The 21,927-nt window shown below is 33.1% G+C and overlaps 1 protein-coding gene and 1 pseudogene across 1 annotated transcript; one reads left to right on the top strand and one right to left on the bottom strand.

Moving 5' to 3' along the window:
* The first annotated feature begins 823 nt into the window (after positions 1–823).
* Positions 824–10,773, top strand: LOC135689946 (stress-activated protein kinase JNK). Its single transcript, XM_065207315.2, has 13 exons — positions 824–1,206; positions 1,982–2,111; positions 3,188–3,246; positions 3,618–3,726; positions 4,878–4,907; positions 5,146–5,193; positions 5,485–5,674; positions 5,929–6,005; positions 6,835–6,931; positions 7,216–7,340; positions 7,756–7,819; positions 8,755–8,832; positions 9,418–10,773. The coding sequence occupies exons 1-13, from the start codon at positions 1,013–1,015 to the stop codon at positions 9,429–9,431; spliced, it is 1,215 nt and encodes a 404-aa protein (XP_065063387.1). The 5' UTR covers positions 824–1,012; the 3' UTR covers positions 9,432–10,773.
* LOC148960218 (uncharacterized) lies at positions 10,165–15,677 on the bottom strand (annotated as a pseudogene).
* Positions 15,678–21,927: the final 6,250 nt, after the last annotated feature.

Here is a 21,927-nt window from a genome sequence, read left to right on the forward strand (position 1 = left end):
TTGACTTGCTTTCAAATACCCAGCTAATGGTTTCAAGAAATGAAAATTCCTCTTCTACTGTATTTCTAGAAATATTGAAAGAGCAAGAATTTGTCATATGCAAATTGTGTACCATGAAGTTATACGCTTCACTAACTGCTTTGTCAAAACGTTAATGTCGTGGCCAGGTTTTGGAAGGCAAGGGTTTTCTGCAGGTACATAACAGGTAATGGCATTTCCTCATCAAGTATATTCGTTTAGGCCTAACAAGGCTTACCTATTCGTTCCTTTTTAAGAAATCGTTCACTGTAATTTCCATAGAGACTGTTCTCTGTTGATTTTGTTCATTTCTCATTTAAACTATGCAAAGTAATCGAAGTCAAGAAATAGGGCTTTTGAGGCCATAGATTTTTCATGATGGTGCTCCAACAAAATAAGCATAGAATTTCTTTTAATGGCCGGGTTTCTGTTAAAAACAAGGTTTTTATTACCTTTGATATTATAAACTAGTGTATACTTTCTCTCAGATGAGTTGGCCTAACTTTGGATAGTAGATTTGTTGTGTCGCTTATGAACGAAAAGAGTGTTAATTTGTTTTGTCCTATTGTTATGCGCCCATTAAATGTTAATGAAGATTTTGAATTCATGAAAGGATTAATATCTCAACCAAAAACCATTTTGATTTGCTGCTTGCTTTATGTTATAAGGTGTTTAAATTTATTAGTTAGGGTAAAATTGGATTAATGATGTTTAGCAATTACATTTATTTCCAATCCAATTCATTCACTATTTGCTCGATTTTCATAGTTGCACAGCGGATGTTTTGCCATGTAACGAGCATGCCCAGAGACATTATCGGAACTTGACTTCCGTTCTGCTGTAAAAAATGTCGGGAATCTGATGCAGGAATGCCAAACTAAATTTTTAAATACACTAAATGTCGTAGATCTCTTCACAACAGTGTTTCTAGCCATGATTGGTGGTATTGTCTTCATTTCTCTCAAAATAGTTCAATTAGGCCGGTCCTAGATTGATGCTTTTTGTCTGCTGCCTTATTCCGTTGATCGCTCCTTGGAAACGATTAATATGTAAAAAGTTGGTTAACGAGGAAGTGCAGAGATATTCCGAGATGTATCACAGAGTTCAAATAGGCGATACAACATTTGTAATCCAAGAGCGATATCAAGATTTGCATCCAATTGGGTCTGGAGCCCAAGGAATGGTTTGGTAAGAACAACTTTGTAACGTCCTCTTGTGAAAAAAATTCGAAGCTCCCGTGCGTCCAACCTTTCCGGCGACTGATTTTTTTTTGGTTTTGGCTTTGTTATGTTTGATGTAATCGTTTAGTAAGGATAATCATCGAGGTTTGGGTGATGGAAGCGAGAGAAGAATAGCTGGCCTTCCAAATTATTTGTTCGCGAGAGCGCATAGCACGGTATCAAACACCGCCTGTATTAAGTGTCCACTCTTCAGTTCTTATGCATTTGACTTAAAATGAGAAAAATTAGGTAACGGGAGTAAGCTTTTTTATGTCATTCGAAAAAGGTCAATGCCTTGCCATGTAAGCAAGTTAAGGCCGGGCAGATTATTCTTCCCTGAAATGTTTATTTTGTTGGCAAAACCTCCTTTGTTATCAGAGATTTTACACTTCTCGTCAAAAATTGTAAGCAACAAAAGTTTGATTTCTTGTATTCCAAATTGATATTTTTCGCTTTTAACTTTTTGATAGGTATTGCACTAGTCCAAAGCAGCAATGCAATGCAATACCAGTTTTTTTTGTTACTGATATTTTTACAACAAAATATGTTTACTAATTTCAAAAATATTTTGATTGCAATCTGGATTGTAGAGGTTGGTTGCAACTTAGTTCTGGTCAAAATCTTTTTTTACAGGGATCTTATGTCATCACTGTTCAGGGTCATCTTTCTCATTCATATTTTTAATATATGCTTTAAAATATGCTGCAGGCTAGGCCTGTGATAACAACATTTTTATCATTTAGCTCTGCCACAGACACAGTGCTGAAGCAGAAGGTTGCAATCAAGAAACTGAGCAGGCCTTTTCAGAATGTAACACATGCAAAACGAGCATATCGTGAACTTGTTCTTTTGAAAATAACAAATCACAAGAATGTAAGTTTGGGTTGTCTTGTAAGAAACTAGAACCTGAATAAGCAATCCTTGTATTTAATCATTTCTCTAATTCTAAGAAATAATCTAGTAATTCGACAGCTGCATATTAAGTCTATTGCACTTTTTATCTACGCTTGATATCTAGCGAAATCTGATAAATATCTAACATGGCAATTCTTTTTTGAGTTTAAAAATTCAGTTTGCTATTTTAGTACTTGAAAGGAGAAACTTTTGCAGGAAGATACCTTCCTATCTTTTGCCTTCTGGCCTAAAATTTCAAAAATCTGCACTTTTCTCAATTTGGAGACTTTCTTCCCTTCAATTTTTCAAAGTCAACCCAAAAATTTCTTTATTTTCAAAGCCAAGGGACTGTCCTTTCAATTGAATATATTTTACACAGTCACACTGGGCATGGTGTGTTACCATTCTCCTATGCCTTAGCACATGCCTTTATTTTCCTAGATATGATATTTGTTGCAACCATCATTCCATTAACTTACTGCAATGATCCCATGCATCTTGAGGCAGATGTCTATTGAGTGAGAAAGGCTTGCTATGAGTTATATTGACATATTTTTATCTGGTTAAGATGGACGGGTGTACATAAAAGGAAAGCCATAGTTTCTAATTAAACCAAGCTTATGAAAGAATGAAACAGCTTTTAAAACAGTTAAATTCAATTTTTGGAAACATGAAGTTTCTTTTCAAAATGGTAAGGACATCATTCTTATAATCAGGATATGCAAGTTTGTTCCTACTGTTTTTTGTTGAAAGGCAAACATTGTTGAGTTTTATATGGTCAGGGGTAACTTATTCTGTAGGTAGACTCTATGGAGAAAAGGAGAAATAGAATATGATATCCTTTCCTTTCTATTTTGTAGAGTCTGCTTCAAGGTCTGTAATGTGACATTTGATTTAGCTAAATCAAATACTTTGTTCCATATTTGCTGCCACTTAAATAAACTGTGTGTTATTTTAGGTGTAGTGCCATAAAGAATTTATAATGCTTGTCTGATTAAAGAGAATAAGGCATCAGTTTGTGCATTTTTAAATTTTGAAACATCGTGTTTTTGCAGATTATTGGCTTATTGAATGTATTTACTCCAGACAAAAGTCTTGAGGAATTTCAAGATCTGTAAGTATTTTTAAGCAACTTTTACAAATCCTGTTTACAAATTTTAGTCTAGAACATATTGTAACTTCTACTGCTTTGGTTTCACATTGTAAGTTATCCTTGGTATTTCATTTACATAGAATGTTTTTGACACTTGTATAAATTTCCAAGTAATGGGTGTTGAAATATTTGGTTTCCAACTTTACATTTGTCTTTGTTGCTGCTTTGAAACAATGAGCCAGCTTGAGTAAAAAAAGACAACTTGATGATTGAGATGTTTCAAAAAGCTGTTTGATGAGAATTTACTGATATATCAGTGATGCTAAAGATGTGTTTCACATTTAGCATGAAGTAAGTATAGATGTTTCATAACATTATGACAATCTTTTCAGCTATCTTGTGATGGAACTGATGGATGCCAATCTGTGCCAAGTAGTTCAGATGGATCTTGATCATGAGCGCCTTTCCTATCTCTTGTACCAAATGCTTTGTGGGATCAAGGTTGTTTGCTCAAAATATCTCATTATTATTTTTATTATGTTACCTGTTTTGGACATGACTTGTTTGGTTTTCTTGTATAAGCTATCCAACCTTATTTCTATTTACTAATTTGAAGTTGTATGGCAAGTTTCTATGACTTTACTATAAGTCATCTATGTCTATAAATGGCAGGAGATGTTTTTGTTCATTTCTTTATATTCAAGGAGTGTGTAATAAACTGTAAGTAAATTATATTTGTAAGTAGGCCTACTTTGGTTGGTCAGGGAGAAGATACCCCAGGGCCTAAAGCTGAAAAAGATTCTGTATAGCCAAGATTTTGAACAAAAGCTTTCAATTTGTTTGCTTTTTCCAAAGCCATTTGTAAAATCTGCACCACGAAAGTATCATTTTATTATTTGCTTTAAGTAGACAAAATTTGAATACACTCTAGTGTTTGCTAATGTTATCTCAGTTGTTTGCTAATGGCACCATTAAGCTTTGACAATTCACAACTTAATTATTTTTGGTTTTACATTGGCTACAAGGGAATCAAACTATTTTAGAACTGGTTTGATAACTATTTTGGGACTGTCCAGTTCTGGGCTGCTGCCCCCAATAATTCTCCTGAAAGATTCTTTTTCAATGATGGTTATCTTTTTCTTAATTTGCTTGATAAATAGAAAGTGTCTTAGTGTTTCTAGGCTAGGATAAGGCCCCATTCACACCACACATAATCCACTCAAACTTTATTCATTTTTGCCTATATGTACCCTACTATGACATAAATCTGATAAATTGAAAATGCACTTTATAAAATGATCAAAATGAAAACAGTCTAAGTGCTGCTTTCTGTTGTCATTTTAAAATTAGATACTCATGAGAATTTAACCCAAAATATTTTTCAAAAACCTTTTAACTTCCCAGAAACAATGTTGCTTTTTCCAGACAGACAATTGCTTGAAAAATGCTCTTCTAGGGGCAGAGTTGGTTGATTTTTAGCAATTTCAGAAGATTTGTTGAGGGCATGGCTGCAGAAAATTTCTATGTAACAGACTTGTATGTCTCTTTTGCCCCCAAAGAACAGTGAAGTGTCTGCCAGTAGTTGAAGCTTGCTTTTTTTAAATAAAAAGGTGTCCTGTCAAGTATTGATATTCATGTACTTCTTCTTGCAGCATCTTCACTCAGCTGGAATTATTCATAGGGTAAGTGCTAAAAAAATCAAATTGCAAATTTCATACTCCATTGATTGCAGGCTATCAATCGATGTAGTTTTGGGCATAAATTGTCAATAACTGGAACTATAGCTGGTAGATTTTATGATACATGTGAGTTTTAAAGGGAACTTGTTCTTCAAGCATATTTGAGAGGGTCTTTTTGACTCTTAAAATAAGTTTTTTTAAAAGTAGAGTTAATTGTGTTTTACTATTGTTGGTTTTCTAGGATTTAAAACCAAGCAACATTGTTGTGAAGTCTGACTGTAGTTTGAAGGTAGGTGCACCATCAGAACGTTAAGAAATACATCTTCCTATAGAATTGCTTCAGAATCTACAATTGTAGGTAGAAAGTTTTTTTTTCATTTCACTCGGCATTGTACAGGGAACCACATTAGGGTAGCATTTCTTTAAAGAACATGGCATTCATTTTCTTGTTGAAAAAGAGAAAGATTGCATAAAGAATTTTCTCATAGAAGAATTATTTTGTCTCAAAATTTGTCAAAGTGTCAAAGCTCAATTTTTATAGGGCATTTGGTATTAATGTTGTAATTTTTATTTATTCTAGATTTTAGACTTTGGCCTTGCAAGAACAGCTGGCTCAGCATTCACCATGACACCCTATGTGGTTACTAGGTATTACAGGGCACCTGAGATTATTCTTGGCATGGGGTATTCAGAAAACGTTGATGTCTGGTCTATAGGCTGTATATTTGGGGAGATGATCCGTGGATCGGTGATGTTCCCTGGATCTGATCGTATCCTTTTTATGGCAAACCTATGCCAAACTGGTTTATCTAACCAATTTCTAAGCAATAAAGACTTCTTTCTCGAACAGGATTGAAAGTGCTAAATCATTGTGAATTATTGCTCTTAAACATAAAAAAGGCTGATTAACCAGAATTTTGACTGCCTTGATTTGATATTATTGAAGTAGTCTTATATTCTGTTAAATGATTAATATTGGTCACTTCTTGCAATCTTTTTTAAACCTCCTTAATGAGAAGTATAGATATTGATCAGTGGAATAAAGTAACAGAGTTGCTAGGCACACCAAGCTCCACCTTCCTCGATCGTCTTCAACCATCAGTTAGTATATTTATGGTTATTTTCTAATTCATTTTATTCGACCAAAAGGATAATAGGAGAAGTTTTTTATTTGCAAGAAAGCTATCAACGTGTGAATTTCAATACAGGCTTTATACTAACACAACTTTACACGCAAGAACAACTTGAAATCACTATGGAGCTTGCATACGCTACTCTATTGTAACCCTCATAAAGACTCTACTTTTTTTCTTTCCCTTTTGGGCTTAATAGATTCAGTTTTTGATTCTTTGATGTTATGTTTAATGAAAGAATGAGTGAGTAGTGTCAGGCATTCTTTGTCATCAGCACTACACTACTGCAATAAATATTTAACTTTTACAAAACATGCTAGGCTTTGCAAATAGTAAAATATAGACTGAAAAATAATCCTTTATTCAGATAACAATACTTTGCTTTTTTATACTAACTAATTTTTTTACCTATTGTTGTTGTTTTCTTTACCAGTATTGTTACATGCTGTTTACTAAAGCCTTGTTTACATGTTGTTAATTACAGCCTGTTGGTTGCATCATTATCTCATACAGTTTAGCAATCATGTAGTAATTTTTGTTTCCGAGTTCTTGAACACAGACGATTGTAAAACATTATTTCTGAAAAGATAACGCAATAATGAAAGACACACACTTCTAGCACTTAGGCCTACTTCCAAGTAACCTCCTACTCAATACGAGGCTACTAACAATTGATGTAACGGGTTAACAATTTCTACCTAAAGATATTTCATATCCGTCTGTATCACAATCAAAATTACTTTTTTATTTTCTTTGCATCTTTGTTTGAATCTGATTTGCGGTTTCTGTTTTTAAAGGTAAGGACATACTGCAGTAATCGTCCAAAACACAAGGGCTATTCAATCAGTGAGCTGTTTCCAGACGATCTTTTCCCCTCTGGTAACAAATCAAAAGGTAAAAGTTTATTTTTTTATATTCAATTTTTAAATATTTGTTATATACGTACATTGCACGTTTTGCCGTCTTTTTTCTTATGTCAGTTGATTCATCACTTTCTCAAAATTCATCAGCAATTGCATTTTCCCATTTATGTCTTTTTTGTTTTCAAAATTTCACTGATCGATAATTATTGGCTGGCCTGTTGCTGTGAACGGCTATTCTTAAGAATCTGATTAAGAATTTTCAAAATCACTCCTATCTGCTTATAAATTTTTCAAACTTTTTTTGTATTTTAATAGCAAATCATGCGCGGTCACTGTTGTCCAAAATGCTTGTCGTTGATCCCCTAAAGCGCTGTAGTGTCACTGAAGCTCTCAAACATCCCTACGTCCATGTTTGGTATGATGCCAGTGAAGTTGAAGCAGTAAGTTTAATGTCCCTTCTCTATCTTATATTTGCCTTTGTATCAGTCGATCATTTAATCACTGTTCAGTAAAGTTTTTATTGTTTTATTTGAGTGTTTTTTTCCTGAGATATTCAGTTAGTGTCATTGGAAAAAGGTCATGCAGTTTTAGAGTGGTCGTCTACTTTGTTCTTTCGCACAATCTGTACAGGTTCGCGTTTGATTAAAACATATTGTTTTGTTTAACATAAGCTGGTTATTTTTGCGTCAACATGCATTTTTGATTCTCTTTCGCTGGTTTTTGGCAGTGCGTTTTATTTACTTTGGCAACACTTGTCCTGCTAAATACCGCCAGTACTTCGTTCGAAATTGCTGATTTGCAATTTATAATTTGTTTGGTTCTTTGAAGTATTTAAATTCTGCTTTCTTTCAACAGCCTGCACCAACTCAGTACGATCATTCTGTGGACCAAGCTGAACACTCAATAAGCGAATGGAAAAGTAAGTCGAAATCGGATTTTGTAGCACATTAAACATACAAAGCTTAGCGTGAGAATAATGTCATTTGCTATTTGCTTTGTCTAAACCGTTTAGTTATTCCAGTTGTGCTAATTGTTAAGACTAGCATACCCTCTTTTCATTTAGCGATGTATTGCTATAATGTAACATTTGTGATGTTTTAAAGTGTGGAACAATTACGATGTCATGTATTGAAACAAACAGGCATTTTATTTTAGTGTAATAGCTAGACATTCTATTGTATTTGAACAGTTTCATGTTTTACGGTAGTGAAATACTTCCAGTGTTTTACTTTTCTAAACAATTTAGATTTTGTTCTATAGCGAAACAGTTCGATGTTAAACTTAAGTGAAACAGTTCGAGATTTTACTGTATCGAAACAGTTTGATTGTTTGGAAACAGTTTTGACAAAACAGTTTAGTTTTGTTTTATCACAATGTTTTTCTTTAGTAAAACATCTACGATGTTTTTGTGTTCTGAAGCAGCTGCGATGTTTTACTTAAGTGAAATTATGGGAATGTCTTACTATAGTGAAACAGTTTGAATATTTTACTGTACGAAACGTGTTTTTATAATGAAACGGCCACAATTTGTTCTGTAATTGAGCAATTTCAAAGGTTTTGCGAAGATTTGAGTCAGCAGGAGGCCACATCTGGTTCTAAGTACGTTTATCAATTATATGTTGAAATGAGACAAAAACCGAGCAAACTCCTTTGGTATAGTTAACTGCGATGTTTTCCTGCAGTGACTAGACTTTGCTATGAAGTGGCCTACTTTGTTTATTTGGTCAGCGTGACAATAACTTTTCCCATACTTGTCATGTTTGGAAGCTTAAACTTTCATCTATGCTCCTTTTCCAAATCCTTGTTCATATCAACATAATTAAAAGATCTCTTAAAGACGTTGTTTTATTGCAGAACTGATTTACAATGAAGTGGTATCATTTGATCCGAAAGTAGCTAATAATACAAATGGTGTAGGAAATGATCATGCAGGTAAACGTCTTTACTTTTCAGCTGTTGGTGATCTTTTCTGAAGTTCATTAATCATGTGTATTCTAATGTGTAATTCGAACAATGAATTAAACTATGCTACAAAATACACTATAGGCTATTGTTTAAACAAATCTTGGTACTTTAAATTTTGACAGCGAATACGTTTGAATTTGTTTGCTTTAAATAGTATGTTGTGAAATGTTTGCTTTTTCGAAGCCATTTTCAAGTAAACCATTAGTGAAAATCAGCTCTTCCACTGGCAGTATATCAACCAGTTTAAAACACATTTAACAGGGACAGATTGAGAAGATTTTATTGTATTTTTTTGTGGTTAAATGATTATGCAAATTTAGAAATGCTGTAGTCGTTTAGAAATGCTAAATTCAAAAATTCTCAAGTTACCTAATGACGTCATCATTTAATATCCCTGCTGGCAAGCTGCTAAACGTGACCGTTTCCATTATTCCGAAAAGGATGAAAGTTTTACTGGTTACCTTATCTTTTATGACCAGTTGGTTGGTTTGCTGTTGAATTTTTCACTAGTCATGCTTGGAATTCTTATTGTCTTTCTATTTTCTATTCCAGCCAAGAAGAGATGACGAATGTGAGAAATTGGTGATGCAATGTTTGTCTGTTAAGATTTCGCGAGTTTAGATAACTCGGACGCTACAAGCTCATATTTTGAGGTTATTTTTAATATTTACTTAATTAGCATAAGTTAAGATCCAACAATTGGAGGGAAAAGGTGGAATATCGCAAATTTATATTAGTAATTTTGATTGACCCTAAATTAATCAATATTCAATCATACAAGCTACGGCAGATATGTTTTCGAATACTTTATTTTATACTACCGCTTTTCATCTGGCACTCTTCAAAGAATGATATGAAAAAATATTGATGGAAAACCCCAAAATTGTATATGTATATATGGGAGCATAAGACTGTAAAGTTTGTCCAATAGTGCCGCTTGCCTATTGGAAAAGGACTACAATGGATGTAGCACAAGGATAAAAACAAGATCCTTCTGTCTACACAATAGCATCTTGTGGGGAAATTTATCTGTTCTTAGATTTTGTTCGTTCATGATAACACAGCGAGTATAGCCAAAAGGATAACATTTTGTATCTTTTTATCAAACTTAGAAGATTATGGCGACCATGCCATGCCTGGCGATGAAAACGATTAGAAATTTTGGTGATTTTTTGTAGAATCTATTCATACGCGTTTTAGTTGTTTGTGTTCATAAATTTATGGCAGTTTGACCTTTTCGGTACTTCATTAAAACCCCAAAGGCATGCGATTTGTAGTATTCCACTTTTTATCCCTGGAGGTTGTCTGTTGAGGCCGCTATACGATGTTTACTTCAGAGAGAGTTGAAGATTTTTTTATATTCTTCTTATTATTAAAGTGTTGTTGCCGTGATATACTTAAACTACAAACAATGAATACTGGGACTGTATCAGCTTATACCCTGTTTCGTACATTGCATTAAAGTGAAAGGCACGTAGATGCTCGACATAGTTAGCCAAAGAGGCCAAACAATAAAGTCGCCAAGTTTGTTATTTGGGAACTGGGGGATTTGAGAAGAGAACACTCCTAAACCCAATAAAACCACGATGATGACAGTTCCAGCTTTCATGCATTTGAATATTGGAGAAAGGTTAATCAAATTGCAAATTAAATATAAGGCTATCTCCTGGCATGCATCGTGGACCTTCACACGCTGTTGTAATAGCTGTTGTAATATAAGGCTGGCATGCATCGTGGACCTTCACACGCTGTTGTAATAGCAAGACGAGATTTTGCCTTTTTCTTTTTCTTTAAAGGTCATTGGCCTTCACGAATCCATAAAAAAAGTATTCTTATCAATCTGTTCTGTAAAGCAAGTTTAATCGTGTATCGTGTTTTTTGTGTATATATGAACGCTTTGCAACGCAACGATGTTTTTTCACCGCCAAACCCAGCTCTTTTATTGGCATCGGAAAAAGGAACTCTCTTTTCACATATATTGCTCGTCGTTACCAACTGCTTCGAAGGAGGCATTATTTTCCACATATATAGATTCTTGAGAAATAGCATGATACTATAACACTGCGCAGGGTATGAATACTCCAGAAAGAGTTTCATCGGTTCTTTGTTTTGACCAACCAGTCATCAATGTCCCACAACCCCTAAATAAAAAAGCGATATATCATGTTATTAGAGAAACAGCGTTATTTTGTCTCTACGTTACTAGAATAGTCAAGAATTGACTTTAATTCACGAGTAAAAGTCAGATTATTAAAGAAACAGCGCTATTTTAGATGGATCCTTTTTCCGCAAAAAGCAAGGTTATAGGCTCACGAGAATGGTCAAGTTTTTTGGAAAATGTTTTTTTCTAAGAAAAACGAAAATTGCCCATACATTACTAGAAAAGTCTAGATTAAGCTTTAATTTTTGAATGAACGATATATTTACAAAGTAACAGCACTTTTTAGTTGAGTCTTCTTTCTACAAAAATTTAAGGCTATAGGCTTAAAAAAATGGTCAATTTTTAACGGTAAAATTTTTCCTCAAAAAATAAAATAATTTGTCTCCACAATCTAAGAACAGTTTTTTTCTAATTCATTTCATTCAGCCGAAAATAACAACTTTTATTTAGTAGCTAATTACATTTACTCATAAGAGTCTTTCGTACAGTAGTAATAATCAGTTTGGCATTTTGCAACCGTAACAAGGGGGCCGAGCATCAAAGACCTAAATTCATTTTCCCATCCCCAATAGCTTTCAACATTTCGCATTTTTCACAAATCCATCCTAGTTCACGTTTTCTGGGATTTTTTCATCATCTGGCAGAAACTTAGGATCCATGTTTTCTTTGGTGCTTTGCCTTAAGGTCAACTTTTACCAAAAGACAAAAGAGAATGAACTTTGTCCTTAACATATCCGTCCTTAATTATTGCAGATTTTCATCGGCCATGCCTCTTAAATAGTCGGTCTCTAACCCAATTATTCGCTGTCGCAGAGGCACCACCAGATCGCAGACTATGCAATGAAAACTCTGAGACATTTTTATTGCCGGTTTTCAGAAGAATTGACTTTACTTGTGCTCGCATTGACATATGGACACTGGACAAAGGATTGGTCTTGTCTTGGCAATATACAGCTTATTTCCATCAAATCGAATATTTTTTGCAAATCATCCACTAAAAGGGGTTGCTTCTTGCTTGCTGATTTTGAACAGATGTGCTTAGCAACTTCAAACATGTTCACACAAAGTTGAGATTCGCAGGAGTCCTTCCAACTACCAAGGCTATGGAAATATTTTATAGCATAGAAAATGCTTTCAATAACTGTCTCCATTTTGAATCAAATTTACCAAAAATAGAGCTACGTAGAAACCTTTTGAAGGCAAAGACTTTTTTAAAAAATTTTTCTGTCCACAAATGCCATTTTTTAAACGATGAAAAATAGTTCTTGACAGTATTGGGTGATCTTGATTGTATAAGAGTTTCTGGTATTTTTTCTGCTAAGATAAAAGATGTTGGTCATCCACACCACATTTAATTGAATTCTTTATTGATTCAAAAGTAAACACAGAAGTGGAAGAAAATTAGGTTTTAATCAACACAACAATGAAAGTTTAGCAAACTTCACGTCACTGTGTGCAAATGCAGCCCTCTCCAAATAGATGGCAATCAACTACTTATGAATACTTTCAGCCCACTATTCTCCCCCGCAGCGTACTTCACTTACATATATCTGCAGCCCTCTTTTCTTTTTAAATCAGAACAAAAAAACTAACGAATTTTTAATGCAACTAAAGAACCTCTAAAATATTTTGGGGTCAAAAATGAGAGAGACCAAATGACTTCACTTAAACAATCATGACCATTTTTTATGAATATATATATGGTCAGAGACAAATTTGTCAAAAACCCCTACTTGATTGACTATAAATTCCCAAAAAACCAACGATGTCCAATATGGCATAAGAAGAACACTTCTCACACAACTAGCCTTGAGGCGTTCTATTACTTTGGGTAACTCGCTAATTGGTGGTACAAAAAATTATTTTCGCGTTCCCAATTCTGTGAAAAGGCATCACATGCTTCTTTATTTGGATAGGCATATTTCGAATAAAATCTTTTGAGTTTTGTATTCTCATGTCTACAAATCTATGTATAGTAAATGGGCCCCATTTTTCAGTGATGAGCGCAAAGAAATTCAGAGAAAGTTGCCAGTCGTGAACATCAACATATTTAGAGAGCTTGTCTGCTGCAACATTTATTTCTCTAGGTATCCAGACAACTTTTAAATTGATGCTATTTATGCTACAAAAATCAAATAAAGCAAGAGCCATATCTTGTATTCTAGGTTGTTTCCTCCAATAGAAACAATTCTCGACGCTGCGTAATTATCTGTATGACATAGTACACTTTTATTCATAATTTGTTTGACGAATGAGGCCAGCGCATCATTGATTGCTCCCATTTCGCGCCAGGTAGAGCTTTTTGCCCTTTCTTGCCGAAAAAAGCTTTTATAGCAATTTAGAGATCCTGATATAATTGCTCCTAAACAAGTAGAACTTGCATCTGTAAACAAAAAACTTGGGGGATGTTCAACCGGTTTCAGCGATCTCTTATTCAAAACTCGTAAGTTTCTATACTAAAATAAGATTCAGGGCCTTATTTAACATACTAATTAGGGGGCAATTGCCCCTGCAGTCCCAATGACTTTCTATTGTTTTAAACAATAGATTATTGTCCTTCTCCTAAAATAAACAAAGTTTTGCCCCCGCAGCTTATTTCCCTTGGAATAGGCTATGATAAGATTTAACCTCTAGCCTCAGAGAAGTAAAATAGATTCAATTTTGCATCCCAAGATGGCCTTCCGTCAACCATTTTATACAAACATCTTGCCTTAAAAGACGAACTATGTTACCCACAACATGACTTTTCGCACAAACCTTGCCAAAACTCTGGCTGATGTGTATGGGCATTCTAGCAAATTCTCCGCAAGAGAAAGAATTGACATTATCCTTTCATTCGGAATGAAAAGTAAATTTTGTTGAAATCAACTGCTATACCTAGCTATGTTAGCATCTTAACTGGTCCCCTGCGGCTTTTTCATACGAGGATTCAATACCTATACCATCATCTAAATAAAAAATTAACGTAATTCCACGAGAATGCCAAAAAGAAACATGGTCTCAAAATTGTTATGAAAATGTAGGGGGCCGTTGAAAGGCCAAATGGCAAAAAATATTTACTTTTTCTATCTTTAATCAAAGAAAACCCCAGAACGTTTGATGAGCGTTAAAAATATGATGATATTCACTTTTCAAATCGAATTTAAAACAAAAACTATCAGAAACCAGATAGTTTTTAAAGTCGTCAAATCGAATTGAATCTTTGTACAGATGAGAGTTGACATAATTCAAGTCGAGAATAAGTTATTTTTTACAACTCGCATTTGTAGAAACAGATAACGGGCTAACTACGAGAGGTATTCAGTCATATTCTTTAATGGCACCAGTTTCTACAAGATCATTGATGCTTTTTTCTACAAAATCTGCATGAAGCAAGGCGGTTTTGTTGTTTTGGAAAATTCGTGGATCGATGTCTCAACGAAAGGAATTTTTTAATCTTGTGAAATGATTCCTAAAATTGTTCTACCTATATATATCGTCTCCCAGAATGAAATTCTCTCTTTCAATCTTCCCTTAACTGAAATTGTTTCCTCATTAATCCATGTATTTTTATCATATTAAGAAAACTGATCAAGGTGAAATGAAAGTCATACTTATCTTGGTTTAAGCTGATTTTTTGCCCTGCTAAAAGCGCCTGGATCTCCATTTAGGCAGTTTCTTCGCCATTGCCTTCGACTCCCGCATCCGAGACAGATGTCTGTAGGCTTGGCCTTCTTTCTGAAATCTGCTGTTTGTCGTCGTATCATCACTCTCAAAGAAGAATTTTCCAAGGAATCTATCGCTGTTGAAGGACTGGCCACGAAAAGGCTGGTTCCAGGTATTTAATGTTGTTGACGTTTGGCTTCGCTTACGAAATCTACTTGCTGTCTTGCTCTTTGCTAGGGCATGATTCTCTGCTGCCCTGAGTTTTCGTCTTCGCTATCGCTTGCGAGCTCATCAGACAAATATTCGCTTACAAAGCCCCACCCTCCTGGTGAGCGATCAGCAATACGACTTCATTTGTTTCGCTTCTTGAGCGAATCTCTAATGGATAAAATCTTCTTTTTTGACCTTCTTGTCTTCCCATTCTCTAACATCTTCACCACAGAACCTAAATCTTCAACCAGCGAGGAGTTAAACTGAAGTTGCGTCTTGTTAGACATGAATTTAAATTCGACTTCATGTTCGAGCTTTCTCTTTTTTGAAGCGCTCTCTTCTATTTCAAAAAACATCTCTTGTTTCATCGAAGTAAATTTTTTATCAGAATACATCCGTAACTTGGCAAAATAACTTTTGGTCTTGCTGTCTTTGTCACTGTTGCTAATATGAGAGGTCGAACTGCAGAAGACAGGTGAACTTCTTGAGCGGGAACGGTAAATGGACTGCGAAGATTTCCTCGACTCTGTTATTGAAGACATGGCGAAATTTTTACATGCACAAAGACGTCTTATTCGAGAATCAGCTATTGATGCGTGAACTTAAACTTTCAATACAGACTATTTAAACTCACACAATTTCACGTGCAGGAACAATTTCTAATCAACTATCACGCTTGCATACTCAACTCCATTGTAACCTTTTTGAAGAATCTATTCTCTTTCTTTCTCCTGGGGCTAAAAAAATTCAGTAATGAACTAGCTTTAATTCTTGAATACAAGTCATACTTTCAAAGACACAGCATTTTTCAGATGGGTCTTTTTTCGATAAAAAAGTAAGGCTATAGGCTTACAAAAATGGTCAATTTTTATCGGTAAATTTTTTCTTCAAAAAATAGAATAATTTGTTGCTACAGTTTAAGAACAAGCATAAACTGGCTTTAATTCTTGAATACAAGTAATACTTTCAAAGAAACAGCATTTTTTAGTTGGGTCTTTTTTCGACCAAAAGGTAAGGCTATAGGCTTACAAAAGAGGTCTATTTTTATCGAAAAAATTTTACCTCAAGGCAATAGAATATCTTTTCTCTTCAGTCTAAAAATAGTCATGAAGTGGCTTTGATTCTTGAATAGAAGTCATACTTTCAAAGAAACAGCATTTTTCAGATGGGTCTTTTTTCGACTAAAAAGTAAGACTATAGGCTTACAAAAATGGTCACTTTTTATCAGTAAAATTTTTCTTCAAAAAATAGAATAATTTGTTTCTACAGTCGAAGAACAGTCAAGAACTGGCTTTAACTCTTGCATACAAGTAATACTTTCAAAGAAACAGCATTTTTTAGTTGGGTCTTTTTTCGACCAAAAGGTAAGGCTATAGGCTTACAAAAGAGGTCTATTTTTATCGAAAAAATTTTACCTCAAGGAAATAGAATATCTTTTCTCTTCAGTCTAAAATAGTCATGAAGTGGTTTTGATTCTTAAATACAAGTCATACTTTCAAAGAAACAGCATTTTTCAGATGGGTCTTTTTTCGACTATAAGGTAAGACTATAGGCTTACAAAAAGGGTCAATTTTTATCAGTAAAATTCTTCCTGAAAAAAGAGAATAATTTGTTTCTACAGTCTAAGAACAGTCATGAACTGGCTTTAACTCTTGCATACAATTAATACTTTCAAAGAAACAGCATTTTTTGAGATGGGTCTTTCTACGACCAAAAGGTAAGACTATAGACTTACAAATATGGTCAATTTTTATCGGTAAATTTTTTCTTCAAAAAGTAGAATAATTTGTTTCTACAGTCTAAGAACAAGCATAAACTTGCTTTAATTCTTGAATACCAGTAATACTTTCAAAGAAACAGCATTTTTTAGATGGGTCTTTTTTCGATAAAAAAGTAAGGCTATAGGCTTACAAAAATGGTCAATTTTTATCGGTAAATTTTTTCTTCAAAAAATAGAATAATTTGTTTCTACAGTCTAAGAACAGTCATGAACTTGCTTTAACTCTTGCATACAATTAATACTTTCAAAGAAACAGCATTTTTCAGATGGGTCTTTTTTCGACTATAAGGTAAGACTATAGGCTTACAAAAATGGTCAATTTTTATCAGTAAAATTCTTCCTGAAAAAAGAGAATAATTTGTTTCTACAGTCTAAGAACAGTCATGAACTGGCTGTAACTCTTGCATACAATTAATACTTTCAAAGAAACAGCATTTTTCAGATGGGTCTTTTTTCGACTATAAGGTAAGACTATAGGCTTACAAAAATGGTCAATTTTTATCAGTAAAATTCTTCTTGAAAAAAGAGAATAATTTGTTTCTACAGTCTAAGAACAGTCATGAACTGGCTTTAACTCTTGCTTAGAATTAATACTTTCAAAGAAACAGCATTTTTTGAGATGGGTCTTTCTTCGATCAAATGGTAAGACTATAGGCTTACAAAAATGGTCACTTTTTATCAGTAAAATATTTCTTCAAAAAATAGAATAATTTGTTTCTACAGTCGAAGAACAGTCAAGAACTGGCTTTAACTCTTGCATACAAGTAATACTTTCAAAGAAACAGCATTTTTTAGTTGGGTCTTTTTTCGACCAAAAGGTAAGGCTATAGGCTTACAAAAGAGGTCTATTTTTATCGAAAAAATTTTACCTCAAGGAAATAGGATATCTTTTCTCTTCAGTCTAAAAATAGTCATGAAGTGGCTTTGATTCTTAAATACAAGTCATACTTTCAAAGAAACAGCATTTTTCAGATGGGTCTTTTTTCGACTATAAGGTAAGACTATAGGCTTACAAAAAGGGTCAATTTTTATCAGTAAAATTCTTCCTGAAAAAAGAGAATAATTTGTTTCTACAGTCTAAGAACAGTCATGAACTGGCTTTAACTCTTTCATACAATTAATACTTTCAAAGAAACAGCATTTTTTGAGATGGGTCTTTCTTCGACCAAAAGGTAAGGCTATAGACTTACAAATATGGTCAATTTTTATCAGTAAAATTCTTCCTGAAAAAAGAGAATAATTTGTTTCTACAGTCTAAGAACAGTCATGAACTGGCTTTAACTCTTGCATACAATTAATACTTTCAAAGAAACAGCATTTTTTGAGATGGGTCTTTCTACGACCAAAAGGTAAGACTATAGACTTACAAATATGGTCAATTTTTATCGGTAAATTTTTTCTTCAAAAAGTAGAATAATTTGTTTCTACAGTCTAAGAACAAGCATAAACTTGCTTTAATTCTTGAATACCAGTAATACTTTCAAAGAAACAGCATTTTTTAGATGGGTCTTTTTTCGATAAAAAAGTAAGGCTATAGGCTTACAAAAATGGTCAATTTTTATCGGTAAATTTTTTCTTCAAAAAATAGAATAATTTGTTTCTACAGTCTAAGAACAGTCATGAACTTGCTTTAACTCTTGCATACAATTAATACTTTCAAAGAAACAGCATTTTTCAGATGGGTCTTTTTTCGACTATAAGGTAAGACTATAGGCTTACAAAAATGGTCAATTTTTATCAGTAAAATTCTTCCTGAAAAAAGAGAATAATTTGTTTCTACAGTCTAAGAACAGTCATGAACTGGCTGTAACTCTTGCATACAATTAATACTTTCAAAGAAACAGCATTTTTCAGATGGGTCTTTTTTCGACTATAAGGTAAGACTATAGGCTTACAAAAATGGTCAATTTTTATCAGTAAAATTCTTCTTGAAAAAAGAGAATAATTTGTTTCTACAGTCTAAGAACAGTCATGAACTGGCTTTAACTCTTGCTTAGAATTAATACTTTCAAAGAAACAGCATTTTTTGAGATGGGTCTTTCTTCGATCAAATGGTAAGACTATAGGCTTACAAAAATGGTCACTTTTTATCAGTAAAATATTTCTTCAAAAAATAGAATAATTTGTTTCTACAGTCGAAGAACAGTCAAGAACTGGCTTTAACTCTTGCATACAAGTAATACTTTCAAAGAAACAGCATTTTTTAGTTGGGTCTTTTTTCGACCAAAAGGTAAGGCTATAGGCTTACAAAAGAGGTCTATTTTTATCGAAAAAATTTTACCTCAAGGAAATAGGATATCTTTTCTCTTCAGTCTAAAAATAGTCATGAAGTGGCTTTGATTCTTAAATACAAGTCATACTTTCAAAGAAACAGCATTTTTCAGATGGGTCTTTTTTCGACTATAAGGTAAGACTATAGGCTTACAAAAAGGGTCAATTTTTATCAGTAAAATTCTTCCTGAAAAAAGAGAATAATTTGTTTCTACAGTCTAAGAACAGTCATGAACTGGCTTTAACTCTTGCATACAATTAATACTTTCAAAGAAACAGCATTTTTTGAGATGGGTCTTTCTTCGACCAAAAGGTAAGGCTATAGACTTACAAATATGGTCAATTTTTATCGGTAAATTTTTTCTTCAAAAAGTAGAATAATTTGTTTCTACAGTCTAAGAACAAGCATAAACTTGCTTTAATTCTTGAATACCAGTAATACTTTCAAAGAAACAGCATTTTTCAGATGGGTCTTTTTTCGATAAAAAAGTAAGGCTATAGGCTTACAAAAATGGTCAATTTTTATCGGTAAATTTTTTCTTCAAAAAATAGAATAATTTGTTGCTACAGTCTAAGAACAAGCATAAACTGGCTTTAATTCTTGAATACAAGTAATACTTTCAAAGAAACAGCATTTTTTAGATGGGTCTTTTTTCGACAAAAAAGTAAGGCTATAGGCTTACAAAAATGGTCAGTTTTTATCGGTAAATTTTTTCTTCAAAAAATAGAATAATTTGTTGCTCCAGTCTAAGAACAAGCATAAACTGACTTTAATTCTTGAATACAAGTAATACTTTCAAAGAAACAGCATTTTTTAGTTGGGTCTTTTTTCGACCAAAAGGTAAGACTATAGGCTTACAAAAATGGTCAGTTTTTATCGGTAAATTTTTTCTTCAAAAAGTAGAATAATTTGTTTCTACAGTCTAAGAACAAGCATAAACTTGCTTTAATTCTTGAATACCAGTAATACTTTCAAAGAAACAGCATTTTTCAGATGGGTCTTTTTTCGATAAAAAAGTAAGGCTATAGGCTTACAAAAATGGTCAATTTTTATCGGTAAATTTTTTCTTCAAAAAATAGAATAATTTGTTGCTACAGTCTAAGAACAAGCATAAACTGGCTTTAATTCTTGAATACAAGTAATACTTTCAAAGAAACAGCATTTTTTAGATGGGTCTTTTTTCGACAAAAAAGTAAGGCTATAGGCTTACAAAAATGGTCAGTTTTTATCGGTAAATTTTTTCTTCAAAAAATAGAATAATTTGTTGCTCCAGTCTAAGAACAAGCATAAACTGACTTTAATTCTTGATTACAAGTAATACTTTCAAAGAAACAGCATTTTTTAGTTGGGTCTTTTTTCGACCAAAAGGTAAGGCTATAGGCTTACAAAAATGGTCAGTTTTTATCGGTAAATTTTTTCTTCAAAAAATAGAATAATTTGTTGCTCCAGTCTAAGAACAAGCATAAACTGACTTTAATTCTTGAATACAAGTAATACTTTCAAAGAAACAGCATTTTTTAGTTGGGTCTTTTTTCGACCAAAAGGTAAGGCTATAGGCTTAGAAAAGAGGTCTATTTTTATCGAAAAAATTTTACCTCAAGGAAATAGAATATCTTTTCTCTTCAGTCTAAAAATAGTCATGAAGTGGTTTTGATTCTTAAATACAAGTCATACTTTCAAAGAAACAGCATTTTTCAGATGGGTCTTTTTTCGACTATAAGGTAAGACTATAGGCTTACAAAAATGGTAAATCTTTATCAGTAAAATTCTTCCTGAAGAAAGAGAATAATTTGTTTCTACAGTCTAAGAACAGTCATGAACTGGCTTTAACTCTTGCATACAATTAATACTTTCAAAGAAACAGCATTTTTTGAGATGGGTCTTTCTACGACCAAAAGGTAAGACTATAGACTTACAAATATGGTCAATTTTTATCGGTAAATTTTTTCTTCAAAAAGTAGAATAATTTGTTTCTACAGTCTAAGAACAAGCATAAACTTGCTTTAACTCTTGCATACAATTAATACTTTCAAAGAAACAGCATTTTTCAGATGGGTCTTTTTTCGACTATAAGGTAAGACTATAGGCTTACAAGAATGGTAAATCTTTATCAGTAAAATTCTTCCTGAAAAAAGAGAATAATTTGTTTCTACAGTCTAAGAGCAGTCATGAACTGGCATTAACTCTTGCATACAATTAATACTTTCAAAGAAACAGCATTTTTCAGATGGGTCTTTTTTCGACTATAAGGTAAGACTATAGGCTTACAAAAATGGTCAATTTTTATCAGTAAAATTCTTCCTGAAAAAAAGAGAATAATTTGTTTCTACAGTCTAAGAACAGTCATGAACTTGCTTTAACTCTTGCATACAATTAATACTTTCAAAGAAACAGCATTTTTCAGATGGGTCTTTTTTCGACTAAAAGGTAAGACTATAGGCTTACAAAAATGGTCGATTTTTATCAGTAAAATTCTTCCTGAAAAAAGAGAATAATTTGTTTCTACAGTCTAAGAAGAGTCATGAACTGGCTGTAACTTTTGCATACAATTAATACTTTCAAAGAAACAGCATTTTTGAGATGGGTCTTTTTTCGACTATAAGGTAAGACTATAGGCTTACAAAAATGGTCAATTTTTATCAGTAAAATTCTTCCTGAAAAAAGAGAATAATTTGTTTCTACAGTCTAAGAACAGTCATGAACTGGCTTTAACTCTTGCTTAGAATTGATACTTTCAAAGAAACAGCATTTTTTGAGATGGGTCTTTCTTCGATCAAAAGGTAAGACTATAGGCTTACAAAAATGGTCAATTTTTATCAGTAAAATGTTTCCTCAAAATATAGAATAATTTGTTTCTACAGTCGAAGAACAGTCATGAACTGGCTTTAACTCTTGCATACAAGTAATTCTTTCAAAGAAATAGCATTTTTTAGATGGGTCTTTTTTCGATAAAAAAGTAAGGCTATAGGCTTACAAAAATGGTCAATTTTTATC

This window comes from Rhopilema esculentum, chromosome 5 (assembly GCF_057945365.1).
Source record: "Rhopilema esculentum isolate cy_ngs chromosome 5, ASM5794536v1, whole genome shotgun sequence".
NCBI classification, from domain to species: Eukaryota; Metazoa; Cnidaria; class Scyphozoa; order Rhizostomeae; family Rhizostomatidae; genus Rhopilema; species Rhopilema esculentum.